Source organism: Pezoporus flaviventris, unplaced genomic scaffold, assembly GCF_033815535.1.
Source record: "Pezoporus flaviventris isolate CSIRO_AGI_PZ_B2104156 unplaced genomic scaffold, CSIRO_AGI_Pfla_v1 ptg000002l, whole genome shotgun sequence".
NCBI classification, from domain to species: Eukaryota; Metazoa; Chordata; class Aves; order Psittaciformes; family Psittacidae; genus Pezoporus; species Pezoporus flaviventris.
In genome coordinates, this window is record NW_026892550.1 from 52,583,899 (window position 1) to 52,602,445 (window position 18,547).

General features: G+C 39.0%; 1 protein-coding gene across 7 annotated transcripts in view; it reads left to right on the forward strand.

Moving 5' to 3' along the window:
* The window catches only part of EGF (epidermal growth factor), a 61,642-nt gene that overhangs the window by 18,467 nt on the left and 24,628 nt on the right, over positions 1–18,547 (forward strand). For all 7 annotated transcript variants that reach the window (XR_009747663.1, XR_009747659.1, XM_061478602.1 and 4 more), the window contains exons 6-14: positions 246–448; positions 5,378–5,503; positions 6,535–6,657; positions 9,107–9,229; positions 11,000–11,125; positions 12,129–12,265; positions 14,148–14,296; positions 15,905–16,009; positions 17,799–18,022. Coding sequence is in view for 5 of the 7 variants with exons in the window: in XM_061478602.1 (XP_061334586.1) it covers positions 246–448; positions 5,378–5,503; positions 6,535–6,657; positions 9,107–9,229; positions 11,000–11,125; positions 12,129–12,265; positions 14,148–14,296; positions 15,905–16,009; positions 17,799–18,022 (1,316 nt within the window). In the remaining 2 variants the exon portion in view is untranslated. The remainder of the gene's footprint in view (positions 1–245; positions 449–5,377; positions 5,504–6,534; positions 6,658–9,106; positions 9,230–10,999; positions 11,126–12,128; positions 12,266–14,147; positions 14,297–15,904; positions 16,010–17,798; positions 18,023–18,547) is intronic.

An 18,547-nucleotide genomic window follows, 5' to 3' on the forward strand; every position in this document is an offset into this window, starting at 1 on the left:
TGAGAAATGCAGGTTATCCATTTTGCATCTATTATTTCTTGAAAATCTGAAGTATTCTGTGTGCTGGATTATGTGGGAATGTGTCTGGCACCTCATCTGATTCTCATACATATAAGATGTATAAGAATGCAAGTAAATGTCAGTAACAGTGGACTTAACTGAACTAGATGCTCAGAAATATATGACTGAGTAAATATATAAGTATCAGGTAATGTGCCATTTTGTGTTATTTTCTTTTCTTGTAGACATCAGTTGCTTGGTATGTCTCTCTTTGCTGAGCACCTGTACTATTCAGAGTTGAAATCTGGTATGATATGGAGAGCCAACAAGTATACCGGAAAAGTTGTAGTCACAATTAGCCTGAAGCCATCATTTTTTCCACCAGTGGAGATAAAAGTGGTACATCCATTTAAACAGCCAGGTGCAAGAACAGATTCTCAGGATTTTGGTAAGTAAACTGTAATGATACTATTGTATGTGTGAGAATAATACTCATAGAATCATAGAATCAGCTAGATTGGAAAAGGTCTTGAAGATCATCAGTTCCAGCTGTTACCCCAGGACTGCCAAAACCACCACTAAACCTTGTCACTAAAGGCCTCATCTACACAGTATTTGAACACTTCCAGGGACGGTGATTCCACCACTTCCTTGGGCAGCCTGTTCCAATGCCTGACTACCCTTTTGGTGAAAAAACTTTTCCTGATACCCTATCTAAACCTCCCCTGGTGCAGCTTGAGACTGTTTCCTCTTGTCCTATCACTTGTTACTTGGGAGAAGAGACTGACCCCCACCTCTCTCCATCCTCCTTTCAGGTATCTGTAGAGAGTGATAAGGTCCGCCCTGAGCCTTCTCTTCTCCAGACTAAACTACCCCAGCTCCCTCACCAGTTTTTCATCAGACTTGTGCTCCAGACCCTTCACCAGCTTTATGCCCTTCTGTGGACCTGCTCCAGCACCTCAATGTCTCTCTTGTCGTGAAGGGCCCAGAACTGAATGCAGGATTCTAGATGCATTCACACCAATGCTGAATACAGGGGGATGATCCCTAATCCTGCTGGCCACTCTGTTTCTGATATAGGCCAGGATGCATAATGTCATGCACTGCTGATTTTTCACAGTAATAATTTTCTTTGGCAAAATTCCAGGCCTTGGTGAAGTCAAGGGAAGGTTTCCTGCAACTTCAGTGATCTGCAGTTCCACTTAGTATGTGTAACTCCAGCTGGAGTATTAGGCTGAAAGTGTGCTGAGCATAAACAGCTCGTTTCATTAATCTGAATATGCATGCAGATAAATGTGATTTTCTCCTTTTCTTTGTTTACAAAAGGTGTTTTCATACTTTCCTGCTAAATGCACAAGGCATGCAGCTTTTTAACTCTCCATGTAGATTATCTTCATCAAATGTCTGCTCCTTTCTGAAAGTTTTATTCTAACATGCATTTAAATACCTTCTATGATTATGGCACTGAATGATTTTAAGTTCACAGTATGTGCTACAATTATACTGTGATATCTCAGCTTTGTTGTGAAATGTCTGGACTGATAGCCTGTTTTAGATGGACCTGAAGCTACCGTAATAACTATGAAATAAGAGCACTGAGTCTCTTTAACTGGTATCAGTTGCAGCCTACACTATGAGGTGGTCATGTCACTGCCTTTCACTGTAAATCAGAAAATGAAGGTAGCTGCTTATGGATAGCTCACCCTCCTTGAGAACTCCTGCTGAGACAGTAGGAAGTTGGGGGTTTCCAGGAGAAATAATGTTTTGTTATCTAAACTCTGCAAAAGTAGGCATACAGTATTCTTGCTTTAACGGAATAGCTTTTGTCACCAGTTTTGCTTGGTTATAAACAACTGAACAAACAGTATAGAGGCATTTGTTTGTCAAGCAATAGTTACAGAACTCCTAAGGGAAGATGGCCATGGGTTCACAGATGGCATAAAGACATAAGGAGAAAGTAGTGCTTGTTCATATGAACAAAAATGAAACTGTAAATCTCTCTCTTGAACCATTTCTAAATACATACTATAAAACAGGCTTTGTCTTTCTTCATGCCAACCAACAGTTTTATAGGATACCATGATGCCTCTCCTTCCTGAAGCCTGGTATAAGTGGGAAAATCAAAATCTTCAAAGAAATTTTCCCCTTCAAAAGCTTTATTTGCAGTGCAGAGGGCTGTTAAGTTGCAGAAAAGAGTGTTCCTGGAAATCAAGCTTATACTTGTAAACACAGGGAGCCTCCATTCAGAGCCAATACCTGTTCTGTGGTTCCTTCAAGGAAAACATTCATCCTTGTGAAAGAAAACACTTTTTTCAACTGACACATTTGGTGCTCTCACACAGAGTAACTAAGGAAGGATAAATTTGTGGTGCAGACAGTTGCACACATCTCAGGGTTGTTACAACAGGATTTGGAAGGTCTTATGAGGCTTATGAGGTGTCTGTCACCATGTCTGCATGAGCATGAAGATGGAGAGGCAGAAACAATTACCAAGAACATTAGTTCATGACCCTCAGGGATATTGCTTGGATTACCTATGTCGTCTCCACCAGGGTGTGTAGCATGATTTCATTGCCTATGGGCATTTAGCTTTTATTCTTTTCTCAGAAGATTAACTCTACTTCTTTAACCAGGATGTGCTTCTTTCCCGTGTTTCTCCTTCCACTGCAAAAAGGGTTTCCCCGCCTTTATTAATAAATAAACTACCAACATTTTAAAATGCCTTGCAGTATATATCCCTATATTTCCAACATGTTTAGTAATTTTTTTGTATGACAGTAAATGTTGTCAGCAGTAGGCCTTAATTTTATTTCAAATACCTTCTTGTAAAAATGTCTTGGAAATGATGGAGTAGAAAGAAGCTTAACAGGCTGAATCCAGATGAACCTTTTGGACTTTGGATGTATGTTACTTAGCTTATCCAGTGCAAGACTGGGATGAAAGGAGGACTAATGAGCCTGGCGTGCAAATGAGATTTATAGCTGATCTTACAACAGAGAAACCTGGAGATAAAAGCATACCTAGACTAATTGGATGCTCAGTACAAGCTAAGAAAGTATTTGTTACAGTGTAGTGTCTGCTGTGAATTATCAAGCCTTTTTTAAAGAAGATAGCACGTGAGGTCCTTCAGATGAAAAGGGAACTGATGAGAAGTGCTCAACTGACATGATCTGAATTTTTTACTGGAATTTGGATTATTTACTTTACTACTTAAATACCTCATGTCTTTTCCCTTTCTCTTTCAAAAGACTTTCCTGGATTGGTCAGGGCCAATAAATAAGAAAAGAGAATTAATTCAGGTATGGGTTTTCCAGAACCCCACACAACCACTTTCATATGGCAGTTTCTGGAAGACAGCTTCTAATTCACCTCAGTGTTCTTAGACAGCTAACCCTAGATTTGATGACAGTATATGTATTTATAAATGCCTGCTGGAATGTTCTTCACACTTTTATTAGTGGTTTGTAAAATATCCCATTACCTTAAAATCTTATAGATTGTCTCTGGAATTTTTTTAAAAAATATCTCTTTGACAGGTTAATGATACTCAGTATACTCAGGATATTTCATTTTTTTTCAGGAGCTATGTTGTTTTTTTGCCCAACGTAAGATACTACCATCAGGCTATTATCCAAGAACAGCCGTTACCATATGAAAGAGGTGATAGGAAGAGAAAAAAACCCACCAAACCCAAAGAAACTAGAAAGTATGGTTTATAATTATTGTTCTTCCAGAGAATATTACCTTAAAAACTTTGTATTTCATAATCTAGTCAGCATTCACTTTAAGCTTTGAAATATGATTTTTTTTTACATATTAATTTGGCATTATCAGGTTCTAAAATTTATTCAGTTAAAAAAGAATGTCTTCTTGAGATTGCCCGGACGACAAAATTATTGCTTCTGTTATTTCTCCTGTAATTCCTGGGTATCTTAGGTCTCATTAGACCAAAAATGGTAAAAGCAAGGGGCAAAAAAATAGCACCAGTGATAAGCACAAGATGAAGCCTTGAATATGGTCTTGTTTCTGCTTTATATTTTTTGTACACTTGCATGTTTGTCATCCTAATGAGTTCTGTATTTGAAAACTGGACACCCCATTACTGTATATTCCTGACTCGGTTGCAGTAGGGACAAAGTCTAAGGGTTCAGTTAAAAATTAATTGTACAAAAAGAGAAGCTCAGCTAAAACTATGTAAAATTCAAGTCTCTCAAAATATAACATTAATCATAGACAGTATCCATCTAGTCATCCATTGGTAATTTTTCATTTAGTTATGCAGATTCTACTAGAGAAGAATTTGTCATTTTGATGCAAATACGTGCAATGTTGACAATTTCAGCCAATCTGAAGTGTCAGAATGGGAAATTATTTCAGTTGTTTATAGATGTGATCTGTCATTCCACCAAATAGTCAGCATTTTATTCTCTGTTGTGGCTAGCAGAAGACTAAATGTCAAACTTAAATATTATGCTGCTTTCCACCTCTTGGAATTTAGAGGGTGAATTGGAAATAGCGCAAGAAAAATATTGACATACAAATTTCTTTGCCTGTATGAGCCTGTATGAGTTAGATGTTAAACAGACATCACAGGGCAAAGACTGTGCTATGTGTGGGTGGCTGCATACTCGCATTCAGTAGCAGCAGTTCAACTATTCTTAGCTTGGGAAAGGGGCAAGCACCCCAGAAGAAGATTAGGAAGATTAAACCAAAAATAATAGTTTAGGAGACAAGAATAAAATCATGAGCATAGCATATCTGCAAAAGTACCAGCTCTAAAAGATAGCTGAGCATAGACATAAGGTTCTGCAAATCCTTCCCAGGAAAAAGTATACCTGAATGCCTGTTTGCCTTTTTCTGTAAAGCAAGAGAAGTAGGAAGGCTTCTGGAGATCTTTGGGTACTTTTTTCTGTACCTGAAGATTTTTTGAAGGAACTTTGAGTGTATCTTGTTGGACAGCAGAAACAGTTTTAAATCTGAGTTTAAGATTTACAATGGTTGCATTTCTCATAGTCAGAAACCAGGATCCATATCAGTACAAGATTCTCTAGACTGTGCTAATAGTTTTTGCCCAAAGGAAACGTATGGTCATTATGATCTGTCCAGCTGTTTTATTTTGTTAAATAACGTGAGACTTGAGTACTTCTTAGTGCTAATAATTTCCAGCTTTTGTACGCTCCTCCTCTCTTTTTATCTCTCTTTTCTCTCTTTTTGCATATGTGCTGTCTTTCTGTTGCTCTTTTCTGTGCAGGTCTGGTGGCATAGGAAGCCTGCTGTTGAGAAGGCACATCACTGAGCATCTTTCTCAAAATAGTCTCTCCTTGAAGGTTGATATGGCAAGAACTACATTACATTTAAATTATATTTGGTCTTACAGAAAAAGGAGCTTGTGATTTGAACAAAGAAAGGTGCAGAAGAAGAATCTGCAGGCCAGACTCAAGGACTCATCGGTGCAAATGTTCTAGTGGCTTTATTTTAAGTCGAAATAAACAGTTTTGTGAAGGTAATATGTGAATCTCCCATCAGCTTTATACTATCAGATGAAAAAATATTCTATTCTTTTGCTTTACTCATTCCTTGACTATGAAGAAAACACTCTAAGATCTTAAAAATCAAATTGTGCCATTTAAGTTTTGTGTCCTTCCAGGTTCTGAAATAGTCTAAAAAGGAGACCTATGAAAGTGTCACAAGGGCTATTCTTGTGAGAAATTTTGTCTGAGTAGTTAAAGGAGCTTCAGATAAGTAGACATGCTTATGGGTGCTTATATAATCTTTAAATAAAAATTAAAACAGATCTATCACCAAAGGTGAAACATTAAAAAGTCCTGCAACAAGATGGCTTTCTGAAGTCCCCACTTTCAAAAAAGTCACAAATTCTGAATGTGTTTCTAAATGTTTTAATCTGGATTGTTTTAACAAAAATAAAAATCTATCATTACTGGTAATAATAGCTGTTTTATTTATACATGAATAATAGCTATTTTTGTAAATCACTTTTAGAAGCATCTTTTTCACAACGTGGCCAGATTTAAAAAGACATAAAGGCACCAGAATTCCTAGCTTGAACCTGCCTGAGAAGCATCCATCCAATTCTCAGGAAATTCACTAGGATTGCTTTCTGAGTCTCAACTTCTAAACCCCTTTTGGGTACTGAGAATTTTACTTAAGCTATGTTAGAGCCAAATATTTTAGAATTATTTTTGTCTGAAGAATGTATCTAATGTAATTTTTTTTTTTTCTGGTGCAAACAGTATTTAACTGACACTGGTGTATGTATGGGAAAGCATACTTTTGAAAATCCTGTACATACCTAGTACACATGCAGCCTGAGTAGGTTTTGCTAGAAGGTGTTAAAAGCTAATGTGAATAAGGTCTGCAAACTTGCTTTTATGTCACTTATTAGGAGAAATATATTTTTGTAAAATGAATGGGAAAAGGAGGTACTTTTTGAAGACTGTTAGTTTGTTTCATTAATCTATTCCCTGACACAGGCTGATGATGTTATTCTGACACAGAAACTGCTTCTTTTGGCAGATATCAATGAATGTGGCTTCTGGAATCATGGCTGTACTTTGGGTTGTGTGAACATCCCTGGCTCCTATTACTGCACTTGCCCAAGAGGTTTTGTTCTGCTGCCTGATAGGAAAACTTGCCATGGTAAGTAGCAGAAATACATAAATGCTTTGAGTATGATATTGGAGAGAGTCCCCAGTTAACACTGGAACTGCTGAAAGTTTTGTGTGTTGCACTGCTTGCTTCCAATCCCTTATTATGTAGGCAGGATCAGCTTAAACTGAATGAACCAAATTCAGACGTTATGTTTACAGAAGTGTAATATGTGAGTAATCAAGTGTGAGCCTCTTCAGGAGCAAAAAAGAAAAAAAATAGAAGAGTCACATCCCCAGAGAGACCTCTTTCCTCACATTAGGCTCTGTGACACATTCCAGGTCAACAAGCAGTTATATCTTTCTAAATGTGGTCTCTGAATTTGGCTTACACTGGGTATCCCACAGAAGCACTTACACAGTCTCTAAACGAGTTTGTGTAAATTAAATGCATGTTCATCTGTTTACAACAAATAATGCACACAGAAGTACTCATAAGATTGTTTAACCTGGGGATTTGCTGCCCCTGTGTGTTTTGTTGGATTTTTTTTTATAAGTTAATCTGTGTACAAGAAGTACGCCTGAGAGAATTTATCCATATAACATAGGTACGTCAAACAGGAAGCTCTCTGAAACTGGATAAATGTGAATAAATTAAATGCAGAGAACACAGAGAAGTGATTAAAAAACCAGTGATTTTTCTGTCAATAAGCTTTAAGGACCATATTTTAGTCACAGTAAGAGTCAGAGGTGGAGGCTTTTTTCCTCCCTTTATGCAGCACTGTGTATATTCAGCCTACAAATTAATTAAGCCTTTCTGAAGTAACTCTAGAACATAAAATGTGAAGTGCATCCAGGTTTTGAGATCTTGGGATATTCCCTCTCACTTTTCTAGTTCATAATGAAGTGAAGCTTAGGCACAGACAAAGATCCTTCTACCTCGTTTCCATGGAAATAAAACACTAGTAAATGCCCCAAGTAGAAGTGCCAGTGCATACCAATGAGTTCAGTCTGGATCATGGCAGGATCAGGAACTAGGGTGTATTAAATATCACAACCAGAGACTAAATGCAGCCATAGAGTCCAACAGACTCTAGCAGTCACTCTATCTATTTTATACCTCCCAAGAGTCATTTCTCCCTCCGTATTTAAGAGGGAGCCAGGAGCAGGATTCAGTGACCCAAACACGGGGGTCCAGGGTGTGTGTGTGACAACTGCAGAAGGCAGCCAGATGTAACAGAAGATCTATGGGAGACCTGCAGCCAGAGGTTATTGGGAGTTGTGATATCCTTTTGTGTCCAAAACAGTCCCTAGACACTATGCAACTCAGTCCTACTCTGGATGACTAGCTTGAACTATGTGCCTACATTTTGAGTGGCTCAAATTAGATAGAAAATAATGTTTTTCTAACACAGGCTAGGGATGCAGCATGGACAGTATAACTCCTTAACTACTGCAGCACAAGGCAGATATGTCACCAACTACGCAACTTGAGAGAGAAAGAAAGAGAGAAATGCAAGGTGAGAAGTCCACATGCTGACCAGACATTTTGATGCTTTGTCCTCCAACTCCAACTCCTTTACAAAATTCTTCATCTAAAGCCAGAAGCTCTGGCCGGAAAGACCATGAGATCAGTTTCTTGACCCTCTTCACTGAGCTTAAGAGGTTAGAACAATCCAGTCCACAGAGCAGTTGCCATGGAGAAGCAGTATTTGCAGCAGCTATGCACCATTTAAGCTGGTGTATGTAGCTGATTCAAAGCAGCAGCTGTGGGAAACTTGCGTTTGTTCAAGTCTGCGAGGCGTGTTGCCATGTGGCACTAGAATTGTCATAAAGAGATAGAGCACTGCAAGGCAGAAGGTGGAAGGAGCATATCCTGTGAAACTGCATTAAATAAATACCCAGAAAAATGTTGGCACTCCAACAATTGGAAAGTAAAAGAAAGCTCTTGCCAGGTCCTCAGATGATTTTGACCTTAGGCTTTAACCATTGCCACTAAGGAACATAGCTTTATTTCTGGAATATTCATCTCCCATTTTTCTTGGTTCTAGTTCTGTTACTTTTGGAGTAGTAGGAAAGTAGTTTTTCCTCATTCTCTTTGTGTTTTATACTTATTCTTTCAGTATAACTTCCTTGTAGTTTTCAAAACCTGATCTATATTTAATGAAATGTAAAAAAGAATGTTCTTTAAATTATTTCTTTTTTTATAATGCATTCCCATGCAATTTGGAAAATTTAAAGCTCATCAATATTATAGCTTTGGGACCAAGAAATTTTGTCTTTCTCATTTCCTATAATTAGGAGAGGGTGGGGAAAAAAGATTGGAAAAACCAAAACAAATCACAACAAACCCCAGAAAGACCACAGAAGTGTTGTACTTTCAATATCACACTTTTATTATTTTCTTTTTTCTTGCCTTTTCTGTGCTAACATCTTTTTTGGGGGACTCTGTAGATTTTTTAAACATAATTTAACTCTTTTTCCTCTTCAAATTACTGTAGAGCTAATTTCCTGTACAAGTAACAACACTGAATGTAGCCATGGTTGCCTTCAAACATCTAAAGGACCTGTTTGCTTTTGTCCTGAAGGATCTGTGCTCAAAGTGGATGGCAAAGCATGCACGGGTACGTAACATTTTTTCTAGCAGAGTTGACTGCCAAGCTCTGTTTATTCTTGACATTGAGATCCAGGAGTGAATGAAAGCCTTTTACACTCATTTTGCACGGCTGTAAATGATTGTACAAGATTGAGGCAATGGAATGTCAGGAACTTTGAGTGCTGAGATGAACAATATTTATCTTCATTTTTTAATAGATGTTTCTTAGCAGCAACATCTGATGTTTGCAGGCCAAATGCCTTTGTTGTCAGCAAAAACAAAGGCATCCCCCAGATGTTTGTTGCAGGATACATCTAAAATTTGTATTTGAGGAGAAATACAGGTACAAAATTGGCTTGGATGAAATCTGAAGGTGACTTTATTGACGTCATGTGTTGAGGTTTAAAGCCAGCCAGCCAGCTTGTTCACTCACTCCCCCCCTCCCCCTTTTCCCTCCCCCTACTCCCGGAGGGACGGAGAGGAGAATCGAAAAGAATGCAACTCCCACAGGTTGAGATAAGAACAGTTTAGTAACTAAGGTATAACACAAATCACTGCTGCTACCACCAATAATAATAATGATAAAGGAAATAACAAGGGAAGAGAATACAACACCTCAGCACCAGCTGACCGATAACTCACTCCCCCCAGCCCGACCAAGCTCTGACCGATACCTCCTGCAACCCTGCAGTCCCAGCACTTCCGGCTCACTCCCAGTTACATCCTGGGCATGATGTGCTGTGGTATGGAATACCTCTTTGTCTAGCTTGGGTCAGGGGTCCTGTCTCTGCTTCCTCCCTGCTTCCCCTCCTCCCTGGCAGAGCATGAGGCTCACAAAGTCCTTGGCCAGACCAAAACATCATTGTTATCAGCTCTGTTCCCAGGCCAAAAGTCAAACACAGTGCTGCTCCTGCTACTAAGAAGGAGAAAAATGACTGCTACTGCTGAACCCATGACATCATGCAAGGTTTAGAGTCTTTCTAACTTACAGCAATTTCATCTGATTGCCCACAAATGGAATTTTTGCAGTCAGAATATTAGAAAAATGCTGCAGCCAGTAATCTGTCATCCTCCATTCCAGCAAGCTTTCCAAATTCAGGGGACAGTAGCTTTTCAACTGTATCTTTACAGGCTTAGGGGTCAAAATAGCTCCATTAATGCCAGCCACACGCCTTGAAAAATCATCTTCCCTTTTTGCATCCTTTACATACTGTGGACTGTACTGTATACATAGGTTCAGTCAATGTTGCTGTTCTGTTATGGACACTTCACTGATGAAGCTCCGGTTGGCATTGAGGCTATAACCATTGTACAGCCCCAGGAAGAAAGAGCAGTTTCTTTTAGTATGAAATCTTGGTTTGAGTAATAGAAAGTATCAATTCACCATCCTAGTCTAACTAACTTCTGGGGAGAGAATGGCATTAACTTGATGTTTCTTTGCATGGAATGGAAAGTCTGATAAAGTTATTATATTATCGTAGATGGGGCGAGATTTACATGGGAGAAAGAGTTCTCTGAAATAACAAAGATTTGGAAGCCGCCTTCATATATACCCTCTCCCCCACTCCATCTTGTGTTGTGAATTTTCAGGAAAAACTCTGGAAAAATACTGCTACTTTGCTTTCACTTCATTTGATTTCTGCTTTCAGCAGGAGGTATTTCAGTAAATCTACAAGTCACTGAGATGCTTTGCGCTGTAGAAATTCTGAGGGAAACATTCTTTCTCTTATACCTCTGATTTTATGTCATTTTTTTTCTTGGAATGGCAAAGTTAAATTTTTCAAATGCTCTATTTAAGGTTGTACATCTCCAGATAATGGTGGCTGTAGTCAGATATGTTCTTCACTAAGTCCATCCTCCTGGGAGTGTGCTTGTTTTCCTGGATATAAGCTTCAGCGAGACAGAAAGCACTGCACTGCTATAGGTTCGTATGTTGTTATGCCTGCAAATTTCTGACAATGAAAGCATAAACATTTTAGAGTCCTTTAAGTGGATTGCATAGCTTGGATCCATTTTTGCACCGGTTTTAGGTTACTTTGTGAAACTCGGGAAATACTAGGTTTTTTTAAAAAAATAACTTATTTTAGAAATATACTGGAACAAGGAGCAGTGTATGGTTCAGTCTCCCTCATGGAAGATTTGGTCTATTATTGAACTTCTGCATTTCACTCTGGGCTCCTGTATTGAAGGGATCTACCTGCACACTTCAGGGTTTTGTGCCTTTATATAAATAAGGGTGTAGTTTCTGCCCGGTGTTACAGAACTGTGATTGAGGTGTCTACATTTGGAGAACAGGGCAGGGGATAGCTTGCACTACTATAATCTGTCCTACAAGTACAAGAATATGTCTCCCCCACTGACCTCAGGAAGCCCAGGTATTTGATGTGCATGTTTGAGTTTCGGATTCCAGACCCTTGTGTTTCTTCTGAGAAAAGGACAGACCCTGTTGAACAACAAGGTATGAGCAATTGCATGAGAGGAGCAAAGAGAAGTCTGTAATATGTTTCTGGGATAAGGGAAAAGCTTTATTTTTTTGAGAACAGCATTTTTCTTGCTTATACTGTGAAAAGCTTCACATGTGCAAAAGTCAAGTGTTCTGACATTTAGGGTGTTGCTGTGAAATGCAGAGGGAAGACTTCCTTGAGGCTAAGTCACTCTCTGAAATGCAGCAGGTATAGTGGCTTCCTTCAACACAAATCTTGAAGCTGATCTTGGGCAAGGCACTGATGCTGAATACCTATAATCATATTTATCTTTGATTTCTGAGTCCAGTGGAATGTAGGAAAAACACCTTCATTTCTTTATGCTCCTGTTCCTCACCTTGTCTTCTAACATTCCTTACTTACAATGTTAGCTAGGTAGTAACACAGACTAGAGCTCACTTTGAAACTAGTGGAATTAACATATGTGTACATTTTCATCAACAGGTCCTAAGCCATTTTTGTTATTTGCAAATGGCCAAGACATCCGACAGATCAGTTTTGATGGAACAGATTATGCAAGTTTACTTGACTGGCAGATGGGAATGGTCTTAGCACTGGACTCTGACCCAGTGGAAAACAAGGTAAGGCATTAAAAATGAGAGGATTTTGAAGTGTTGCAAGGACAAATGGATTGGGCTTTCATGTGCCTTAACCTTTCTGCTGTCAGTGATCAGATTACACATTGTGCTGATCATTGTTCTGTTGCCTGTCCAGGAGCACAACTGCTACAGGATGTCAAACACTAGTTGTAGAGTTTCATCCTTTATTCACTGATTGACTGTTGATGTCGAATGTACGCTGACAAGGCTAATTCATAGAGAATTTGGATTTCTAAATTCATTGCAAGCATGATATAATTTTCAAAGAACTTTTGTATGATCAATAATTTTCTCCCTCAAGACTTCAGTACTGTTTTATGGAAACATATTGCGGGCTTTTTCTTCACTGGGAAGCTATAAAAGCAACACTATCTTTTTTTTCTGTACAGCTAAATCCCATGATCCCTACTAAATGTAGGAGTAATCTTAACAAGAGTTATGTCCTATGTCCTGACATTATTGAACAAAACTGCTGAACACTCACTGGATTTATTGCTCTTATAAAGTGTTTTCCTTATATTACAAGATATTGCTGTTGTGAATCTCCTCTGCATAAAGAGTTGTTTGTGTGGCTGCGTCACAGTGCCCTACTCCTTGCCTGCGGAGCTGGGAAGAATAGGTGTTCAACTGTGCTTTGCTAAACCTTATGTGGCAGATAGTTATTTTTTTCCCATGGTGGGACTTGTTTACACTGTAAAAGCATTACAAAATTATATTGGATGGTACAGTGGAAGCTGACGAGGAGCTCAGTTGAGTTGCTGGACACATCTCAAGACACAGTTAAACAAGTGCGAATGTTACCAGATCTGTGCTACAGGAGGATCATTTCAGGCACTGCAGGAACATCTCCACTTGCTCCCGAAATAGGGTCCTGCTGGGAAACTAGCAGTTGTTGGGTGCTGTGTTGAATGTAATTCAGCTGTGTCAGTGACAGTGGCTGTGCACTGTTGTCAGCTTCTGTAGTGAGCTCAGCATGACAGCACTGTTGGCAGTGAGGAGGTGAGGTGACATACAGGTGGCACTGAGATGAGGTGTAAGGTGAGCTACTGCTCAGCATTGCTCTGTGCTCCCCTGGTAATTGAATTAGCTGGTTTAATGCTAAAGGCCACCCTCCCACTTTGTTTGACCTCATGGTTAGCATCAAAGCAAAGTTATTTGCTTTGTTGTTACCATTTGCAAAGAAAGCCTCAGCATTACTTTGCATATGGTTCTGCCAAATAGTGTTTGGCTCCATCTGGGGATCAAATACAAGCCAATTTTTTTTCCCCTCATCCTTGGAAAACAAACTTAGTTTCCGCGCCAGCAGAAAGCTTTTATTTTGACCCAAAACTGAGAAGCCTCTTCTAGAAATGTTAATGTTTTGCAAAACAGAGACCTGGTAAAACATTAAGAGAAGTGCAGGCTGAAAGAGGTGGAGGAAAAAAAAAATTAGAAACAAATTATATAATTCCTTTCCCCTTCCCAGCTCCTTGACACACACTACTACTCTCTCCTCCCCACTCCTCCCTTCTTAAAATGAGCAGCAGTGCTTTTGCCTGCCCCTACTTTTGCTTCCTCAGCTGTGCTTCATGTGAGGTAGTTGCTCACTGAAACAAGACCACAGGATATTCAGAGGTCTGTATATAGGGCAACCAGGATTTGCAGCTAAGCGCAAGCTGCCCGTAGAAGTCATCCTGGTTGAAAGATAAGTGCCTTTTTATTTGATCAGGGATCACAGGTTACCTGTGCAACCTTTATGTGAATAAGTAGTTTATGGAACTTTCAAAATGAAAAAGTTATTTTAGAATTGAAATTATTAGACAAGAGAAACGGAGCAGAAAGTGAGATGGGAACTGACAACGCCTCATCTTTTGTTTCTTCACAGATTTACTTTGCCCACACTGCCTTGAAATGGATAGAACGAGCTAATCTGGATGGCTCAGATCGTGAAAAAGTTATTCATGAAGCTATAGATACACCCGAAGGCCTTGCTGTGGACTGGATTAATCGTAAATTGTATTGGGCAGACAGAGGGTACATGCTCCACAGTGCATTTATGTTGAAGCATGCCATAAAATATTTGGAATAGATGACTGGTGATACAGAAATAGCAGAGATATCACTCTAAATTCAGGAACGCTTCACATTTTGATTGGGTAGCTGTAATCTCAAGTATATACAGTTGGAAGGTTCTTTAAAACTGAAATACTGGAACTTTACTTTGAGTCTGCTATTGTATTTTTATCTTTGTCTTTCCAAGAAGCAAAGGTTTGGACTCGATTGCAAGGAATCTAAAGCATGTACTGCATATATACATACACATATACATATGTGCACATGTGCATGTGAATATATATGTATACACTCCTATTTATATATGTGTACACTGCATGTGTGTATCTCTAGGTATATATAGATATAGTTAGATAAAAATACTGAATATTACTGCACTGAGTACATCTTGGACAGAAGTCAGCATTGTTGACAGCTGCAATCATGCCCCTTTAAGTTAATGGAAAGCCTTTGTCAACTATCTTAGGTAAAAGAGGAAGGATTACTGGCAGACAACATGACTTCACATTTCAGCTGATACCTAACTTTACAGAGAGAAACAAAATTGACCTTTGGTGAAAAGACAGTGTCAGATCAGAACACATAATGAAGACTCCTTGAACAGCAGTCACCATGTTTCAATATGACCCATCATTTATTAGCCAATATAAAGTGGGTTTGAATGTCCAGATCACACTCCTTCTCACTTTTATATATACTGCTAGTCCTCTTCCTTGCTATAAGGTACAATCTTGTCTACAATATTGCAATCCCGGATAAATACGCCACTGCTTCTTCTGAAATGGGAAATTGTGGTGCTTGTCTCTGTAAAAGAGTCAAGGGTGAAGCTGTGAATTTTTGTTTGCCACTTTCTTCTCACTCACTGCATTTATTTGTATTCCACATTTGCACAAATATATTTCTCCTTCCATCTTTGTGCAGCCTTTCTTTGCAGTTTCAGAAAGGCATGGAAGGGTGTAGGCTTGCTTTCAGGTAGAGCCTGATACTTGTTTGGCAAGGTGAAGCTTGTAGCAACTAGTACAATTTTCTGAAAAAAAGTTGGATTGGGAGACTGGCAATGTATATTCTGTACTTGACTCTGCCATGGATTTTATGGGTCCTTTTTATCAAAAGGACTTTAGCTTCATTCTTTCCTGTAAAATAGATAAAATAAGTAAAATGCTTGGCTATTTCTGAATGAAAAATGCTATGTAAAAGGTCTAGTTTAAAAATTCTTCATACATTTGATAATGCCATTCAATTAGGAGCTAGTTTTCTGCCTGACTCCCTTTAAAGCTAATATTTATCTATTAGCGATCATACTTCCAACTCATTATCTGCCCAAAAAAGGAGAACTTCATGTCTGCTGCAGAGCAGCAGGTATTTTATCATCTGGACCAGATAATGAAGCTGTAACATGAATTACTTGTTGATAAAACTACTGGACATCCCACATCAGCAGGATTATTTCCTGTCATTGCAAAGTTATTTATTACAGTTTTGTGCTGAACTAAACCAAGGCAAAAACTTAGTATGTTAGGTAATTAACAAGATAGTGTGGAGGATCTAACAGTGCTGTGTGTGTTGCAGGAAGGCATGCATTGAAAGGAGCAATCTGAATGGAATGCAAAGAAAAATGATCATCTGGGAGGATATCTCCCAGCCCCGAGGAATTGCCATTCACCCGTTTACTAAGTAAGGAGTAATAAAAGTAGTTAATTGTGTAATACTTGGGGAATTTTCTAAAAAATGAGCATGCCAGCCTTGCCCTTTTGGCAGTCTAAAAGTGCACTGGTCTCATGTTATAATAGTCACTGTCTTGCAGAGTTGTGAGAACTGCAATGTTTTATTGCTGGGTTTCTTTTGTGAGTTGGGATGTGTTCACTTCTCCTATGGATGTAAAAAAATACCAGAAACATTAAAAGATATTGTATGCAGTTTAAGCTAAAGAAACCCGCAACAGAAATTACCCTGACAGCTGTAAGCACCACTTTACAAACTTTGATGGTTCTCTATCTATTGGTGTGAAGAACGTAGTTTTTAAGCTACTTAAACCAATGGTTCCTACAAAGGACTTTTTTTGGCCATGTTTCAGTTTTTGAGGAAACTAAACCAGACCTACTGTTGTAGAGATTTGTTGATTTAAATGCACCTTATATCTTCTTACCTACTGCTGAGATGATGACAGGAGTTTGGAACGTTTAAACTCTCGATGAAATTCTGGCCATTTGAATCAAAGGCAAAGCCCCATGAATTTCAGTCAATATGCCTCCTGTAGTAGCATGTTTTTAAATCTGTTGGATTTTTTCTTTATCTTTTTCCTTTTTAAATGCTCAGATCCTGCTATAACTAAGTACTGATGACTCAAGAAATGCAGCGGAGTGGGAAGGGTGTTTTATTAGCTTTACGCTGGACATATTAAAGACCTGAAAGAACCTCTTTCGGTAGAGGTTGAACGCGATAGACATTTTGTAGGAAAACATTTAAGAACAGGTAGTTTAAGGGAGATTTGCCTATTAGAATTACTGGCAGAGGCAAAGCTATTCTACAAGGGGAAAGGGAGGGGAAAACGTCACTGAAACCTTCCTTATTGGAAAATTAATGGTGAAGGGAGGAACAGCCATTATAGCAATGTCCACTGTAAAGTCAGTATTGAAGGGGGATCTGAAACACAATTAAAGCTATTGAAAATACTGATCCCTACATTGGCTACAACAAAACTGCTTATGTAAATAAAGCTAAGTGAATATGTGGATGAATTCAGTAAACCTGAGAGAGGCAGCTGCTGCCTGGGAAGGCTGGAGTCCAGACTTTAGAAGTAATTTGTGGTTTTGGCTATCCCTGTACTGAGCTGCCATCAAGCAATGTGTGCTCATTGAAAAGTGGGATGTACTCAGTCAGCAACACCCAGGACCCTGAGAATCATGATTTTATGAAAAGAAGAAAAGAGGCTGGGCCTGATACTGGTTTATTAAAAAACAACATCAAAAACCCCACAACCATCCAACCGAGACAAATCAAAATAAACCCACAAAAAAGCCCTGAGGACTTTTGATTGCTTTCCATGGGTCGCAAGTAGTTTTGGTGTCATTTGTGCATTGCTAAACCCTTGTTTAGACAAGGGGCTGGCTAATGCATCATCTTCTGTTGTCTGGGTTTGCTAAACTGCTATCAGCAGTCGTGCGGAAGACACAAAAAGCAGATATGAAGAACTGGCAATTATCATAAGCAGGAATTGTTGTTCAAAGGTTTTGTGCCAACAAACAGAGGGAGGATTCTTCATAAATCCCAGTGTAATCACCTGGAGTCTTATGGCAAGTGTGAAAAGATCAGCAGCCAATATATTTGCTTGAAGCATGCAATTTTTCTCATGTGCCTCAGGCCTATATTGCTCTGATCTGACCTTTCTGCTTTGAAAGAACTCCATGGAGAGGAGGACAAACATTTACTTACTGACTTCCTGTATGCATTTTGTTTTCTAAAGGAGATTATTCTGGACTGACATGGGGGTCAATCCCCGGATTGACAGCTCTTCATTAGAAGGCATTGATCGCCAGGTTATAGCCAGCACTGGTCTGGTGTGGCCCAGTGGAATAGCTCTTGACTACTTAGCTGACAAAGTATACTGGTGTGATGCTAAGATGTCCGTGGTTGAGAGTGCCAACCTGGATGGTTCTGGTCGTCGAATTCTTGCCCAGAATGATGTAGGTGAGGCTTTGGGGTTGCTAATTACCTATTGCTGCTTGTCAGTGTGCCTGTGTGTCTGCACATGTGCATGTGAATTACCAGCTGGTGGCTGTGGTGTATATTCCATGCAACTCTCTGCTGAGATTAATGGCATCAATTAGTTCTTCATTCTGTAACCTAGCTGGCTTTAATTCATTTTAGCAAAAGAACACTTTTCTAACATTCTCTGCTTTTACTAATCAATCACTTTGCATTCTACAGACAACTTTTCTGCCTTCACAGTAAGATTTTTAAACGTGGTTCCCTTGTTCTGTGTATGGCTGTTTAGTGTAATTCAGATTTTGCTGTGTTTATTACACCAGTGAATTATACTTGCATAAGCTGGAAGAGAATTAATCTTGGCTGTTAAGGTCTTTGATCAATGAATCTGCATCTTCACAGTGTTGAACACTGAGATGGCTCTAAATACACAATAGACACTGACTGGAAAACTGATTTATGCAATATATGGTAGTTGTTATGGGTGAGATTTCTATTTGTGACAAG